Source organism: Salmo salar, chromosome ssa03 (assembly GCF_905237065.1).
Source record: "Salmo salar chromosome ssa03, Ssal_v3.1, whole genome shotgun sequence".
Lineage (NCBI taxonomy): Eukaryota > Metazoa > Chordata > Actinopteri > Salmoniformes > Salmonidae > Salmo > Salmo salar.
In genome coordinates this window covers 67,791,482-67,808,450 of record NC_059444.1, presented here as the reverse complement: position 1 = coordinate 67,808,450, position 16,969 = coordinate 67,791,482, and the positions used below count along the sequence as shown (strand labels likewise).

Sequence of the window (16,969 nt, the reverse complement as noted above, 5' to 3'; positions counted from 1 at the left end):
AGTTCAGTCATTCAACTATATCCATTCATGTGAAGTGCTAATCATTCTCATCCTCAGTCGCAATTCAGTCACTGTCAGTACATTGCATGCAATGCATGGGATAAATCAAATGTGTAGTGGATTTTTTTTAATTCATCAAGATGTCAATTCAGCTATTAATTTTCGCTTTTTCTGATGAGTTTACGGTATTTCAATAATACTGGCTCTTGTATTCCAGTACTTTCGACATATCCAATACTGAGCTCACTACCGGTCTCTTTTCGGCTTCGCTGTGACAAGCATGGCTGACACTGGTCTTGTAGAAACGCTTCTTCGGCGGGTGGAAAAGGTGGACGGTGGTCTCGACAGTCAGGATGTTGCGACCAGTCTTGGGGTGGACCACCAAGCTATCGTCGGGGCTGTGAAGAGCCTACAGGCACTTGGTGATGTGAGTTTACCTGCTCATGTTGAAGCGGAAGTCAAGCGACCGTCCACTATGTTCATTCGGCGGACACAGATGCTTAAACCGACTAGCAAAAACCTAAAACTGACCATTACCCTAACCTAATTTTAATAAATTCTGTAAATAAATATCGGTTTGGGCGTCAAGTGTGTACTTATAGCATTTTTCTGTTCATCCTATGATGATGGGCAATTGGATAGGAAAGTGATGCAATAGGGACGTAAACGGGATTATGTTAGCCAGCTAGTTAGCAACCTTCTATTGTGAAGAATAAATAATTGTAGACCATGAATAAATACATAATTTAGTTTCTCTTATTGAATATATTGACAATGCTATTACACAGACTTGCATCCCTGTCAAGACACACAGAACAATCCAACAATGCAATGGTCACTACAATCCAAGGCAATGGTGACTGTTCAGTCTGATTGTTCAACTGCACTGCTAGTCAGCAAACTTGACTAAAAACAAAAACTGTTAGACATTTTCAATATTAGCTTTTATTGAATCGTCATTAAGGTAATCTACCAACGTCTGATACACCTAGCTAGCTACTACTTGTATAGGATGGTAATTAATGGAAGCATCTCTAATGTCAAACATGTAAAGTGTGGTGTACCGCAGGGCAGCTCTCTAGGCCCGCTCCTTTTTTCTATTTTTACCAATGACCTGCCACTGGCATTAAACAAAGCATGTGTGTCCATGTATGCTGATGATTCAATCATATACACATCAGAAACCACAGTTAATGAAGTCGCTGAAGCCCTTAATGAAGAGTTGCAGGCTGTTTTGGAATGGGTGGCCAGTAATAAACTGGTCCTGAACATCTCTAAAACTAAGAGCATTGTATTTGGTACAAATCATTCCTTCAGTGCTAGACCTCAGCTGAATCTGCTAATGAATGGTGTGGCTGTTGAACAAGTTGAGGAGACTAAATTATTTGGCGTTACCTTAGATTGTAAACTGGCATGGTCAAAACATATAGATTCAATGGTTGTAAAGATGGGGAGAAGTCTAGATGTAATAAAGATATGCTCTGCTTTTGTGACACCACACTCCAAAAAGCAAGTTCTGTAGGCTTTAGTTTTGTCTAATCTTGATTATTGTCAAGTCGTGTGGTCCAGTGCAACAAGGAAAAGCCTAGTTAAGCTGCATTTGGCCCAGAACAGAGCGGCACGTTTTGCTCTTAATTGTAATCAGAGGGCTGATATAAATACTATGCATGCCAGTCTCTCTTGGCTAAGAGTTAAGGAGAGACTGACTGCATCACTTCTTTTTATAAAAAACATGAATGTGTTGAAAATCCCAAATTGTTTGCAAAGTCAACTTACAGACAGCTCTGACACACACACTTATCCCACCAGACATGCCACCAGGGGTCATTTCATAGTCCCCAAATCCAGAACAAATTCAAGAAAGCGTATAGTATTATATAGAGCCCTTATTGCATGGAGCTTCCTTCCATCTCATATTGCTCAAATAAACAGCAAACCTGGTTTCAAAAAACAGATAAAGCAACACCTCGCGGCACAACGCCTCTCCCCTATTGGACCTAGATAGTTTGTGTGTGCATTGATATGTAGGCTATGTGTGCCTTTAAAAAAAATGTATGTAGTTATTTTCTTGTCTATTGATGTTCTGTATTATGTCATTCTGTTTTGTGTGGACCCCAGGAAGAGTAGCTGCTGCTTTTGCAACAGCTAATGGGGATCCTAATAAAATACGAAATACCAAAATGTCAACTTTGAGAAATTAGACCGAGTCAATAAATTGGGAGCTGTTATTGTCACTGGATCTAAAAATGAGCCCATGGTAAACGTATAATGTGCAGTGATGGCTAATTCATGATGTGTACACCAATCAGACCTTGAGAAGATGACCAATGTGTGGTCCTCTGCCTCAAGGCTCCATTAGGATTCTGATCATGGTTGTTTGTTTTCCTCCGCAGGTGATCTCAGCTGAGCAGCGCTCCGCAAAGCACTGGGAGCTGACTGGGGAAGGCTGTGAGATAGCCGAGCAGGGCAGCCATGAGGCCAGAGTCGTCAGCTCCATCCCAAAGGAAGGGATGCCTCAGAGCCAGCTCATGGTGAGAGGACCTGCAGGGTGCCTGGACAAATAATATGTACCATGATGTTATGTTTATTTGGATGAAAAACATCTGGCTGAAAAATAAAGAATTTAATTAAAGTTGATCTTTACATTGTGATTTTGGGTCATAGCAATATATGCTCTCTACTTGGAGCATTGGGGCAGTGTTTACAGATTGTTTTGTCTCTATTTCTGTGTAGAAACTAGCCTTTGGAAAGGTGGGTTTCAGCAAGGCCATGTCCAACAAGTGGATCCGTCTGGACAAGGGCCACGAGGGCGGCCCCAGGATCTTCAAGACTGTGAGTTTATCTTCACATCTGACTTGGTGTGCTTTGTGATTGAGTGTGAGTGTTGCTTTATAATGGAGAAAATAAGTATGACACACAAACATCAATTTTGTGTGTGTGTGTGTGTGTGTGTGTGTGTGTGTGTGTGGCGCGCGCGCCCAGGTGGAGAGCTTAGAAGACTTGGTGAGGGACAAGTTGCTCCTGGTACAGAAAGGCCAGGCGTCTCAACTGGAGGAGAAGGAGAAGAATGAGCTGAAGAAACGCAAACTGCTCTCTGAAGTGTAAGAATCAGACCGGTTGATAATATTTGACAACTGTGAAAACGTTTGTGAAATGTTAAGTATATTCCTAACTGATATCTACCAGTAGATGGCAATAGATGCCATTCAGCAGTACAACAGTGTTCAATCATCTGGAATCCAGGCATGTTCAGGATGCCCCAGTCACAACTAGCCTCAGCATAGTCTCATGCTGATGATGTTCTCTGACTTGTTGACCCCTAAGTCTTTAGTTGAATAACAGCTGAGAAATGCAGGTTTGGATTAGAATATAAATGATGTCTTATATCATAGTTACATCCTACTTAAATAATATTCACAGATCAGATGTGAGTCAATGTTGTCGCCTTGTCTGAGTCGAGATGTCTAGTTCACCCAATGATATGAATATCCTAACATTGTGTTTATATACATTATTACTAAATGAATGCACCAGCTAAAGGACCACAAGTACTTTTCTGGGTCCAGTCAGTCAGGATCCCAGTGGTGAGGTTAATACTGTACCTGGTGAGACTGTTGGCTCCATTGCTAGCTCAGGCCATTGTTCCCTGAGTTAGCTCTCTCTGTTTTTCATTTGTCTCTGTCTGTCTGTGCCCTAAATGGCATGCTTCCAGCACCAGGCTTTGTTCAATTTTAATATCATAAATGAACAGCAGTATGAGAACTCAACCCTGCGACGTTCCACGCGTCCAGAGTTTAGACGCATTGAGCAACAGATTGTTAATTGTCTACTTCCTATTTGCTAAATAGTGTCCCAGGCCCTCACCACCACCACATGTTCCCAATCTCCAATGTTCCCCAAGATAACACCTCTTGTGGCCTTTGTGACTCATGTGATATAACACTTTCAAATGACCATATTTATGCAGTTTGAATGAGAATGATTGTATTTATTTCTGTGAATTTTAGGACGGTCAAGTCCTATTGGATCACAAAGGGCAGCTGTTTCAGCACCACCATCACCAAGCAGGAGACAGAGCTCACCCCAGAGATGATCGCTAGGTGAATCCTGCTCTGCTTTTCATGTCAACTTTGTCATGGTCGCTCTATGATTGCTATGATGGATGAGGGATTCCTCATTCTGTATCTCTAACCTGCATGCTGCTGCTGAGTACCCTGTCCTAAGGCAAATGTATGAAGTCGTTCATTCTCTCACAGTGATGTCTGTGTCATTTATATTCATATCACTGCATGTTCTAGTCAAATTGGCAGTGTTTTCATTAGGTACCGCACATGATCCAATTAGTTTTGTTTTTACCTGGAAACTACAGTCTCTCTCAAAATGCAGGTGATCTCTTGACCAAGCCTGGTTTTCATGTGATTGTCTGAAACAATTTGTTAGTTCTCGTACTCCAAAATAGATGAATGAAAATGCACCTGGTCTGCAGTATCACATGAGGGGATTTGGCACAGAACTGTATTCAGGTGTCCCAAAAATTGTGTTTTTGTTTATTTGCCTCCACGTTTTATCTGCACACAGACTTTGCTTGTGTTTGGCCATATACACTCATTCATTTGATGTTCTCTAGAACATATTATATGTTCTCCTCCAAATTGACCTATCTCTGGTCTGAGACAGTGGGAGCTGGAAGGAGAAGAAGTTCAAGCCTTATAACTTTGAGGCCATGGGTGTGGCCCCAGACTGTGGCCACCTGCATCCGCTCATGAAGGTCCGCACGCAGTTCAGACAGATCTTCCTGGAGATGGGGTCAGTCGCCTATCCTCTATTCTGCCCTTGCAAGGAGACCATCAGTATACCCTATGTAACTAATGTATGGTAAGACTTAAGGTCTAAGACCTGTGTGTACTCACTCCTGTCTCCTTCAGCTTCACTGAGATGCCCACCAACAACTTCATTGAGAGCTCCTTCTGGAACTTTGACTCCCTGTTTCAGCCCCAGCAGCATCCTGCCAGAGACCAACACGACACCTTCTTCCTGTCTGGTGAGCGACTGGGTGTCTCTGTGTGTCTGGACTTGATGCCCAGATAAGATAAAATGGTGCATTATTGATGATACGCTGAAAGGGATATCTGGTTTCCCTAGAACTTATCTGTTTTCCTCATGTACCATCAGTATTATTTCCATTTAATTTACCGGTAACTGTGGCCCCTCCTATTATTATATTTCTCAGACCCGGCTCAGGCCCATGAGTTTCCCCAGGACTACCTGGAGAGAGTGAGGAAGGTCCATTCAGAGGGAGGCTTTGGATCACAGGGGTGAGAGCTAATCTTCCACACAAATGCATACGCATGGACTTACACACACACTCACCATGACCACATCATGTTTTATTTTTTTATAAAAAATTAAATATGAACACCTTTTTCTGAGCCTGTCCAATTGTGCGCCGCCCCATGGGTCTCCCGGTCGCGGCCGGCTGCGACAGAGCCTGGACTCGAACCAGGATCTCTAGTGGCTTAGACCGCTGCGCCACTCGGGAGGCCCAACATGTTCTATTTTTAATGATGTCTGTGTTTGACAGGTACAAGTATGACTGGAAGATTGAGGAGGCTCAGAAGAACATCCTCCGTACTCACACCACAGCAGTCAGCGCTCGCATGCTGTATAAACTCGCTCAGCAGGTAACCCACTATCTACATTTGTTCATGCTGTCTTAGTATTTACTAAAATTAATTAGAAATCAATTGCATGAGGGTGATGTTACATTCTAACTGTGCAGCAATTGAGCAACTCCTCTGTAACCGTTTCAAATGTTCCTTTCTTTCTACCAGGAAAATTTTACCCCTGTCAAGTACTTCTCCATCGACAGAGTATTCCGTAATGAAACTCTGGATGCCACCCACTTGGCAGAGTTTCACCAGATTGAGGGAGTGGTGGCTGACTATGGCCTTACCCTGGGTGACCTCATGGGCATCCTTCATCAGTTTTTCAATAAACTAGGTGAGGGCTCTACCAGTCAGGGTTGGGGTCAATTCCACTCATTCAATTCTCTCCCAGGAAATTTAATTTAATTCAAATTCGAGGTCAGTTTTGAATTCAGAGATAATTCAATATTATCCCCAACAATTCCACAAATTCCAATTAGAAATTACATTTCTTCAGGCTTTCAGGCTGATCATGTCACTGTTCAGACAGCCTAGCTATACTGGAAATATCTGAATACAGGTTGAAATGATTAAAAACAAATCCTACAGTAAATGTTTTATACTATATGCATTAATTCCATTAACTGGGAAATGTAAAAATATTGAATTCCAATTGAATTCCAAAGATTAAATGTTTTTACAATTCCATAACTTAAAAAATGTGAATGTAATTCAACGTACATTCTCATGAATGAGGGAATTCAAGAATTGAATTGGAATTTCAAATTAAATAGGAATTGACCCCCACCCTGCTTCCAGTACCTCGTTCTTTTTTCTTCTTTTTTTTACAGTGGGTTCAGTTGTCCGTACTGAAATGGCTTCTAATGCATCTTAATGCCTGTAGTACAACATGAGCTTGTTTCTCTATCTGTCAGATATAGTATTTCTGAGAAAGTAAATATATTTTCAATTTTCTCCAGGAATCACAAAATTACGCTTTAAACCGGCCTACAATCCATACACCGAGCCGAGCATGGAAGTGTTCAGCTATCATGAAGGTACAGTTCTTGTGAATATCTTCAAACCCTGGCATTTCTCATGTTTGTGTGATATGTGTGTTTCAGCCTTGGTCTTTTGTCTCACTCAAACCCAAAAGCCCATAGACAACGCAGTCCTATCCACATCTTAAATTGTCCATTCCTGCTCTCTCCAGGGCTGAAGAAGTGGGTGGAGGTGGGCAACTCTGGGATGTTCAGGCCAGAGATGCTGCTGCCTATGGGGCTCCCTGAGGGGGTGACGGTCATCGCCTGGGGGCTGTCTCTGGAGAGGTGAGTCAATGACAAAGAAACACATTATCCTCTACAACTAGAACTGATCCTGTTGATGTAATGGAATTGACTGACCGACATTTATCTAATACAAGACCTACAATACACAACCCCTTCTGCCTGGCCTACCCCACTTCAACACTCTCTGACCCCTGTCTCTAGGGCCGGGAATTGCCAGGGACCTCACGATACGATATCACCATACTTAGGTGCCGATACAGTATGTTGTCTAAAACATTGGGAACACCTGCTCTTTCCATGACATAGACAAACCGTGTGAATCCAGGTGAAAGCTATGATCCCTTATTGATGTCACTTGTTAAATCCATTTCAAGGAGACAAGTTAAAGGATTTTGAAGCCTTGAGACAATTGCAACATGGATTGTGTATGTGTACCATTCAGAGGGTGAATGGGCAAGACAAAAGATTTAAGTGCCTTAAACGGGGTATGGTAGTAGGTGCCAGGCGCACCGGTTTGAGTGTGTCAAGAACAGCAACGCTGCTGGTTTTTTCATGCTCAATGGCTTCCTGTGTGTATCAAGAATGGTCCACCACCCAAAGGAAATCCAGCCATCTTGACCCAACTGTGGAAAGCATTGAAGTCAACATGGGCCAGCATCCCTGTGGCATGCTTTCGACACCTTGTAGAATTGATTATGTTCTGAGGGCAAAAGGGGGTGCAACTCAATATTAGGAAGGTGTTTTTAATGTTTGTTATATTCAGTGTATGTCTGCTGCAGAGAGACAAGCGAGAGCATGAGTAAACAAGTTTTGATCAGTCAGGGAAATAAGTGCTGAACAAATGTTTGCTCACTATTTAAAAAGAAGATGGAGAACAAGCTATAGGCAGGTACAGCCAACTAGTGCTAGCTAATGCTACCTAGAGTAGCAAAACCATTTATTTATTATTAATTACAAATAAACTTAGATATCGATATAATGTCATTCAAAAATAATATCGCAATATATAACTGTATCTATCCCCCCATCACTACCCACTCTTAAGCCAGCTATCTCACTGGAATTGACTCACATCAGCTCCATATCCCTTACCCTGACCTTAACTCTCTCATAACCAGATGCACAGTCTCAACTGTTAGTGTACTTGAATGGGACATGGGATTTCAATAGGAAAATGTGTCCATAATGTGAAAATATACAATGTTATGCCTGTAATCCCAGTGTGATTTCCCATAGAGGGGTTAAAGGTGGACAATAGTGTGGTCATGTCCCCAGATGTGCAGCCATGCTTCCAGCACACACCACCAGTCTGTTGGCCCACATGTTGACATGTTTACTTCTGGATTGTTAAATCTGAGCAATGAGCATAAAACACCATATCGCCTAATGAGCCTAAAATAATGGTTTCCTCAGATGCAGGTCAGAACTGACCATTTAGATATATTTGTGCTCTACTGCGGGTGCTTGAACCCTGGTGACAGAGAGGCCTTGTATCTATGAGAACAATCACTGCTAATGGCTATAGTTAGTGAGCTGGGAAGGACCATATCATCTACTCTGTGTAATCCCTCTCCTCCATCCCCTCTGTCCATACAGACCTTTGTCTCTATCACCTGTTTGTCCTCCCTTTCTCTTTGCTGTCTTCCACCTCTCCTTATAATGTACTATGTCATCTTCCTGACACTCTTTCCTCTGCCCTTCTCTGTCTCCTTCAGGCCCACCATGATCAAGTATGGCATCAACAACATCCGTGAGCTGGTGGGACACAAGGTCAACCTACAGATGGTCTACGACAGCCCTGTGTGTCGACTGGACTCTTAGATTCTGTTCAGGCTTCCACTTGGACAGGCTCACATTACCATACACATCCCATCCAAGGCCCTTGTCATCAGGACCCCTTTGCTCATTAGTAACCATATGAACATTGAACAATTCCACGAACCCTTAATCTACCCTGGCCAGAGACTGCCAGAGAGACAGATCTGTCTGTTTGAGAGGGAGGGAATGAGGACTTACTTTTCTCCTTATAGCTTGTCTGGGATTCTAGCTGGATTATTGCTGCTGTTTAGCCACGTGATACACATATTATACTTTAAACCTAATTCATGAAACAGTTATAACTCATCATTGGTCCTAATCAGCATCTATGCATGTGCTGAGGGGTAGTGCTAGTACTGTGTTCTCTGCTGATGTGTGCACTACATCAGAGCATAAGGAACTTCACCAGTGAGTCTGTTTTTTAATTGAAATGTTAGAAAACTGCACAGCGGCTACCTTTGAGCTCCTATGTAATGAAATGCTTGTACAGTAAAGATGCTAACTTGAAGCCCTTTAGCCTTCCATACAAAACCAACCAACTCTGTGCTGGGTCCACTCAGTTCATGAGACAAATTAGAAATAGTCAAATAAAGATGTTTGAAAGTAGCACGATATACGTCGTCAGTCTAATGTAATCACCATTGGTGATGCTGAGTTTTTGTTATTCTATTCTGGCTGTGCCAGGTCCGGTTTTAAACCTGTCAGAAGAACATTCTTGTTTTCCTCAATCTTGTTGTGGCTGGTGCGTAACGTGGATTGGTGTGTTGAATGATGTGTGCCAAGGTTTAACCCAGAGGATTTAGGAGTTATTTGTGTCATTCCAGTGAAGGTGGAATTACAAATCACCTTAATCGCCTCTAAGTCTCATGTCATCGTACACAGGGTAGACAATTAGCTCTGTGTGCGCACAGGAGATTATTGGGTTAACACATTAGAGCACTTTGGTTGTAAGTGTAACCTAAAATAATTTGCTGTGGTACTAAATAAAGAGTCAAGTCTATTCCTGTTAGTTTGTTTTAGGCAACGGCACATTGGATGTTTGCTGGTAGCCTAGTTCATCCCCGATCCCTGCAAGATTCAGAATAAATTTGCTGTTGTGAAGATGAGATGTTCTACACTTTACTGTTATGTATTAGTTCAGTCTTCCGTAGTCTGAATCACTGAGACTGTACGTTGTAATGCAAATCAGTATCCTGCTGAGGAGCAATATGAAGTTGTACTTCAGCCATGTGTAATCACTTCACTGGAATTGCTTCTCCTGAATGAACCTGGCACAGCGACGTCGTGGTACATGCAAGTCTGCCTGAGCATCCTGTGCTGTCTTTAGACGCTTACATGGAGCCGAATTTCTGAATTCGGGAGTCTTTAAAAAACCTTGCATGCTATTGAAGCTGACTTGAGGGCCCATAATAGATGCTGTTGAAAGTTTGTGACAAAGAGAGTGATGTTGCGTGCTCTGCCAAGACTGGGAAATCCTGTGTCTGCTGCAATAATGGACAGACAGGATTAAAGGTTGTTTACTTAATCAATTGCAGGAACTCCTTAAGTCTTTCTGTTCAGCTAATCCTTCAACGTCTGGAAATAACATTTTAAACCCGAGTCTGGGAGTGCAGCTAAGGGTTCCCCAGAACAAAACAATATATAGACAGAACAGATCAACCAAGTTTCTCTGTAGAACCTCTAATTCTAGTTGGAACATACTTTTGAATGCAGTTTTATCCTACCAGGTACTAACTATCTTAACTGTCTTCACAAGCACTGGGATAGAAAAATGCTTCATAGGTATTTGTATCCAGTTTTATATGCAAATTTCAATGTGTATATATATATATATATATATTTTTTTTATCCTGTGAAATCTGATCCTGTGTGTTCCGCTGCATCATATCATGTTTGCAGTTTCTAACTTGGAGAAGTTACACTACATACCCAATCAATAATAACAACCGATGTAATAGTCATTTAGTTTGAACTTGGTACAAATATTTACTACTTCATTGAACATCTCAGCTTTGATGTGGTACTGTATATTTGTAGTCCCTTTTCATATTATGTAGATACAGACAGTAAAGTCAAATTCCCCAGTTGGCACAACCAGTGGACAAACCTATTAGCTGGTCCTTAATCGTGTTCACCCTCATACTCTCATTTCAACTACAAAGCCACATCTGGGAGTCATTTTGCACACATTTCCACATATATCACCATGCATGCAATGTTTTGCATTGATCAGAAAATCTGACATTTCGTCAAGTCAATGATTAATACATTTAGGAGTTCATCAAAACATAATCTGAGTCCTGAGAGACTTGCTGAAAGCTTTATTTGAAGTAGCTTAGTTAAGATTTAGCAATAATCAGTTCCCTTGTTTAGACTTTACCCTATAGTTCTCATTATTTCCCTTTGATAATTTTACTTTGATCTTGAAATGAAGCTCAACATTTATATTACAGAGGAATAGCAGTTTTTAGAGGCCCCCAAATCCCTCCATGTTTTGATGGATACTGAAGCAGTATTTAAATGTTATATAAGAAAGAGGGCTGGTGTAAGGTTTGGGATGAAACATGGTAAATCCTTTTCCGTGGGATCATTCTGGATCATTTTGAATGTGTTGCATATCTTTAAATCATCTTCTCATGGCAATAGCCATTGCTTAACCCCTGTCCTGCACAGGGTCCATTCAGTAGACTAGGGGTTCTTAAACTTTTTCAGCTCGAGACGCAAATGAGAAATTGACCATCCTCCCATGACCCAAATTGTCCTCCAATGACCCAAATTAAGAATAAATAGTGTGTGATTGTAGATGTATTCTCATAACTCGCAACCCACCTTTCACATACCCAGGGCCCACTCAAGGTCCCAACCCATAGTTTAATTAAGAAACCCTGCAGTAGACAAATCTCAGTGTCAGTACAGGATGATACTGTATAGCACCAGCACGATCTTCAAACTCTCCTTTGTCAAGCTTTGGTTGCTGTGTGGTGTTAACATTTCAACCCATGTAGTTGTCTTGTTAATAACCTTAAGTAGGTCTGTTGAGTCCTGTGACGTGCTTGGTGTAATCAGAATCAACCGGTGACCACAGGGCTGGAGGGAGTTGATGCTGGCTCCTTTCAGATCTCGCTGGGGAGGGAGTTACAGTGCCCAGGCCAGGGGCTGCTGTCTCTGGCCAGGGAAGCAGGGCTGTTGTTGTTGCCGGTGCCATGGGTGGGGAAGAAGGGGATGTAGGGTATTGCAGGAAACAGCAAAGGGCTGCCCGGGGGGCTCTCATCCAGGGGCATGGGGAAGCCCACATCATCTGTGTCCCACACGTGGAAAGCATTGTGGGTCAGGACTATGGGGGGGTGTCTGGCAATGAAGCACTCCGGGTTTCTGTTCTTCTCTAGGTCCTCCTCAGTGGGGCCAAGAAGACATTCTGATGAAAGGGGTAAACAGAGGAGACACTGGAGATAAGTACATTTGCTTCAGGACTGGTGCCCCTGATCATCTCTGTGTTAGCTAGTCATGTTGCCATTTTGCATAGGAAAGTTTAGGCTTATGCCTATTCGACACACGTTATTTGGTACACTTATACATTGCGATGGATCAGCCGAACAACTACATAGATTAGTTACATTTCCACCTGATTTTCGAACATTTTAAGTTCATACCTGTTATATCAAGAGCCAGGTCCTTGATCAGATGTCCAACTATAGCATAGGCGACTCCTACCACTACCAGTGCTGCAATGAGCAGGTAGACTACTGCCTTTGGCAACGGAATGAGGTCCCGGACTGCCGGCTTATACTCCTTGTACAGCGGGTCTTCCGTCCCGACTTGAACATCGAATTTGTAGACTAGTGGGGAAGCATGTGCCTCATCATTGAAATTAAAACTGGTGAAATTGAGGGCATTCATTATGGAAAAGTAGCCTAAGCGATATAGCTCTAATGATGATAAACGCGCTGATGTCCGGAGATGAGGCAATCCCCCCCCCCTCCCAGCCCCAACACCAAGACAAGGACTTGATTGGTGGTGATTCTTGTATCCGTGCAACACTCAAGTCTCAACTTCTTTGATGTCTCAGTTCGAATGATCCTAAAGGGGATTGAAAAGCATGAAACATGTATATATGTTAATATCTCAGTGGAGTTGGAGGTGAACACAACTCCTCCAAATACAGTTTTAATTTATGGAGATATTACTTCCAAACGATTTCAATACCATTTTGACAGTACAAGCGTTAGCTGCTTACCTTGATTTTGGACGATTTTGGACGACTGCTGTTTTGATGAAACTGGCTTTGTTTATATTTTTTAAAAGGTCCCTAAATGGGAGAAAAAACTTTTGGATGTCTATCTGAAATTAATTTCCATGTTCATAAGTCAGTCCCCCTGGAGTTTTCCTTTGACGCGCTTCTTTGTCATCCCTCGGTCTCTGTCCTTGGTTCTGAAATGAACCCAACCAATTTTCACGCTGTAGTAATAAGTAGTATTCCTAGACCGCCCACTGTTCATCACTCATGGGATAAACTTTATCCCGCCTCCACTTAAACAGCCAACCTGTATCAGCTAGATGTAGTTGATAATGTTCCCTTAATTCTATAGTTGATGGATTTACATTACCAAGAAATGTTGTCTCCTTAAATGTACTAAGGACGCATGGCGTGAAGATCCTCATGCCAATTACAACCTTTCCAGGAGATAGTTAATCGACACATCGCATGTAGTGGGCGAATTTGTTTAATCCATGTTGTTTATGAAATATTGTAGACATCTTCATATTCAATATAAGCCTACTTTCATCTTTGAAACATGTAGTTGTTCATCTCCACTAGATTATTTTAGAGGGAATATACTTCTCCACTGGGAATAATTCAGGGCAGAGCCCTGCCCTTTGACCTTCAACGCTTTCCCACCATAGACTGGATTAACTGCTAGTTTCACTAGCAGCGCTAATTGTTAGCAGATTTTGAAACTCATCCTCATGAGCCAAATCCTTACTGGATATAAGCATACAGTTCATGGCCTCAATGTGTCAATATAGACTGTCCCTATCAAATAAATACATTATTATTAGGCTACGTGTTAAAACAAATAATTTATACCAAAATAGGAGCTACATTGGTTCATGTTCAGTGACTGACTTTTATTTCCTTATGTAGAGAGCAGGCTTGGGCATGTATGGGATTTATCTGTTTCATAATTCCCCATTTCAAAGCAGCAGTAGACATGCAAAGAAGCAGAATCTGAAGAGATTAGAGGGTTTATTCCCTTTATGAGACAAGCCTTTATCTGCCCACCCCATGTCCCTCATTTCCTGAAGGGATTTAAACTGCTAGAGCCACCGGAATACCTCCAGAGATTATCTCCTGGACTTTGAGAATGTTTTGTTCTGTTGGTTCAATATATCTACATATTGCAACAGAACGCGGACCTCTTCTCAAATTGTGTATGCTTCATGTACGTCTGTGTATGTGAATGCACATGCCACCTGCTTTCGTTATTTTTCACAAAAGTAGTGCACTGGGCCTTTACTAGTCATGTATTAGCAGACCGATATAGCCCCCCCTTTCTGCGTGCCTGTAGACTATCTGTGCAGAGATGTTTGAGAGATGTTGGGGGTGGAATTCCAGTTTGCGAATCACTTCTTTCACATGGAAGCCTCTAAATAAATGAAAGAGAATGCACATCAGACACACCTAGTAGGCTATGGTATTTTGGGATATAAAGGATGTTAGGCCGAGATTCAATCCGATCAATCCTTCAATCCTTTCGGCTATGCACCTTTGAAAGGAAATGTTTCTGTGTTCGCAGAGACTACATTCAAGGTAAACGCTGCATATTTCGGCTCAACTGGAAATTACCTTTAAATGTCAAGCGCGCTATAACACGGATCTTCAAAGGTCCGGATTGAATCTGCTTTACTCAGAATGGAACTGAAAGGACTCTGCATGGGTTAAATTATCGCTGAGCCCCTGCCAGGACAAATCACTGTGTAGATGACCCAGCCAAAGACACATTTTCCAGTGTTTGCTATGGAATTCTTGCAATACAACACCGCTCATCTATCAGTTTGACCCAGACACTGCGTCCAAAGTCACCAAAGCAGATTAAGCTACTGCACATGTGCAGCATGATAGTTCTGTTGAGCCTATATCTTCCTCTGTCTGTCACACCATCTCCTCTGCATCTTCCTGTTCACCCTTCTGATGCTAGGTGTTTGTCTATCCTAGGAACTGCCTTACATGAAATTCAGCCCTTAGTTTGACTTTGTTTTAACTTCTTCCTGTCACCCCCTCTCTTTTTCTGTCTTTTTTCAGTTTGCTGATCACTTCTGTTTAAATCCCACAAGGCATTACCTCAGTAGGCCTAATCCCCAGATATCAAAACATTTCCACAATGGCTGAGCTCAGATGGATGTACTTTAAAGTTTGTTTGATCACACAAAGTTTATCCTGAAAATACCTCGTCTCTGGTGCTCTATCTACAGTTGAAGTTGGAAGTTTACATACACTTAGGTCGTAGTCATTAAAACTCATTTTTCAACCACTCCACAAATTTCTTGTCAACAAACTATAGTTTTGGCAAGTCAGTGAGGACATCTACTTTGTGCATGACACAATCCATTTTTCCAACAATTATTTACAGACAGATTAGTTCACTTAAAATTCACTGTATCATAATTCCAGTGGGTCAGAAGTTTACATACACTAAGTTGACTGTGTCTTTAAACAGCTTGGAAAATTCCAGAAAATGATGTCATGGCTTTAGCAGCTTCTGATAGGCTAATTGACATAATTTGAGTCAATTGGAGGTGTACCTGTGGATGTATTTCAAGGCCTACCTTCAAACTCAGTGCCTCTTTGCTTGACATCATGGGAAAATCAAAAGAAATCATAACCACAGGAGAACCAAGAAATGAAGAGCGACACCACGGCTGTCTTTTTGGCTTTTATGTTGATCTGCAATAATATTGTGAAAAGACAGGACAGGAACACATCAGTCTCCAATGCACCATCTGACAAGTTGTTCTTTCTCTCTCAGTGTTTTCTCGGACTGAGGAGAACGGGAGCTATGGGTGGTACCAGGGTGTTAGTAGGTGACGCAAGCACCCAGATGAAATAAAATACATTAAATGAAGCACAACGCGAAGATGTTAACATCATTCAGCTACTGTAGCTGCCTACCTAACATCAACAGGCAGCACCAGTAGCGCAACAATTAAAAATAGACACCAAAAGTAAAGTTCCTGGCGATCATATCGATCTGACTCCCCACTTCTGTCTGAACTTGGAATATTCCTGTTTGCGGGCTTTGGCCACTGACCCTCAACCTGGTTGTTCTGTTCTGCGTTGTGTACTATTCTAATAATTTGAAGTTTGATGGAATAACCTTTTTAACTCTCCTACAATGGCATCATGAGGGAGGAAAATGATGTGGATATATTGAAGCAACATCTCAAGACATCAGCCAGGAAGTTAAAGCTTGGTCGCAAATGGGTCTTCCAAATGAACAATGACCCCAAGCATACTTCCAAAGTTGTGGCAAAATGGCTTAAGGACAACAAAGTCAAGGTATTGGAGTGGCCATCACAAAGCCCTGACCTCAATCCCATAGAAAATATGTGGGCAGAACTGAAAAAGCGTGTGTGAGCAAGGAGGCCAACAAACCTGACTGTTACACCAGCTCTGTCAGGAGGAATGGGCCACAATTCACACAACTTATTGTGGGAAGCTTGTGGAAGGCTACCCTAAACATTTGACCCAAGTTAAACAATTTAAAGGCAATGCTACCAAATACTAATTGAGTGTATGTAAACTTCTGACCCACTGGGAATGTGATGAAAGAAATACAAGCTGAAATAAATCATTCTCTCTACTATTATTCTGACATTTCACATTCTTAAAATAAAGTGGTGATCCTAACTGACCTAAGACAGGGAATTTTTACTAGGATGAAATGTCAGGAATTGTGAAAAACGGAGTTTAATTGTATTTGGCTAAGGAGTATGTAAACTTCCGACTTCGACTGTAAATGTTTTTCTCCCACTGTCTTGACCGGACCCCAGCCTCACAGTTTACACTTCATTTGAATATGTCATATGTTTGATAAAATGTGTTTCTTTGATAATTATTTTAAAGAATATGCCTTCAATCATTCAGAATGCGTGTCGGTGCATGATACAGTATTGTTCCGAGTCTACGTTGACACTAGTTGAACAACTAACTAGTTCACA

General features: G+C 41.8%; 1 protein-coding gene across 1 annotated transcript; it reads left to right on the top strand.

Moving 5' to 3' along the window:
• Positions 1 to 225: 225 nt before the first annotated feature.
• LOC106601350 (phenylalanine--tRNA ligase alpha subunit) lies at positions 226 to 9,358 on the top strand. Its single transcript, XM_014193503.2, has 13 exons — positions 226 to 427; positions 2,394 to 2,531; positions 2,734 to 2,832; positions 2,983 to 3,101; positions 4,008 to 4,100; positions 4,678 to 4,806; positions 4,926 to 5,041; positions 5,231 to 5,315; positions 5,582 to 5,681; positions 5,832 to 6,000; positions 6,626 to 6,703; positions 6,859 to 6,973; positions 8,650 to 9,358. Exons 1-13 carry the CDS (start codon positions 281 to 283, stop codon positions 8,753 to 8,755), a joined length of 1,494 nt encoding a protein of 497 aa, XP_014048978.1. The 5' UTR covers positions 226 to 280; the 3' UTR covers positions 8,756 to 9,358.
• The last annotated feature ends 7,611 nt before the right edge of the window (positions 9,359 to 16,969 follow it).

Excerpts from the sequence above, each read along its gene's own strand:
- LOC106601350 (XM_014193503.2), top strand. The coding sequence starts at position 281 with ATGGCTGACACTGGTCTTGTAGAAACGCTTCTTCGGCGGGTGGAAAAG. Across the intron at positions 5,682-5,831 it reads TGTATAAACTCGCTCAGCAG|GAAAATTTTACCCCTGTCAA; the intron begins GTAACCCACTAT and ends TCTTTCTACCAG. Across the intron at positions 6,974-8,649 it reads TGGGGGCTGTCTCTGGAGAG|GCCCACCATGATCAAGTATG; the intron begins GTGAGTCAATGA and ends TGTCTCCTTCAG.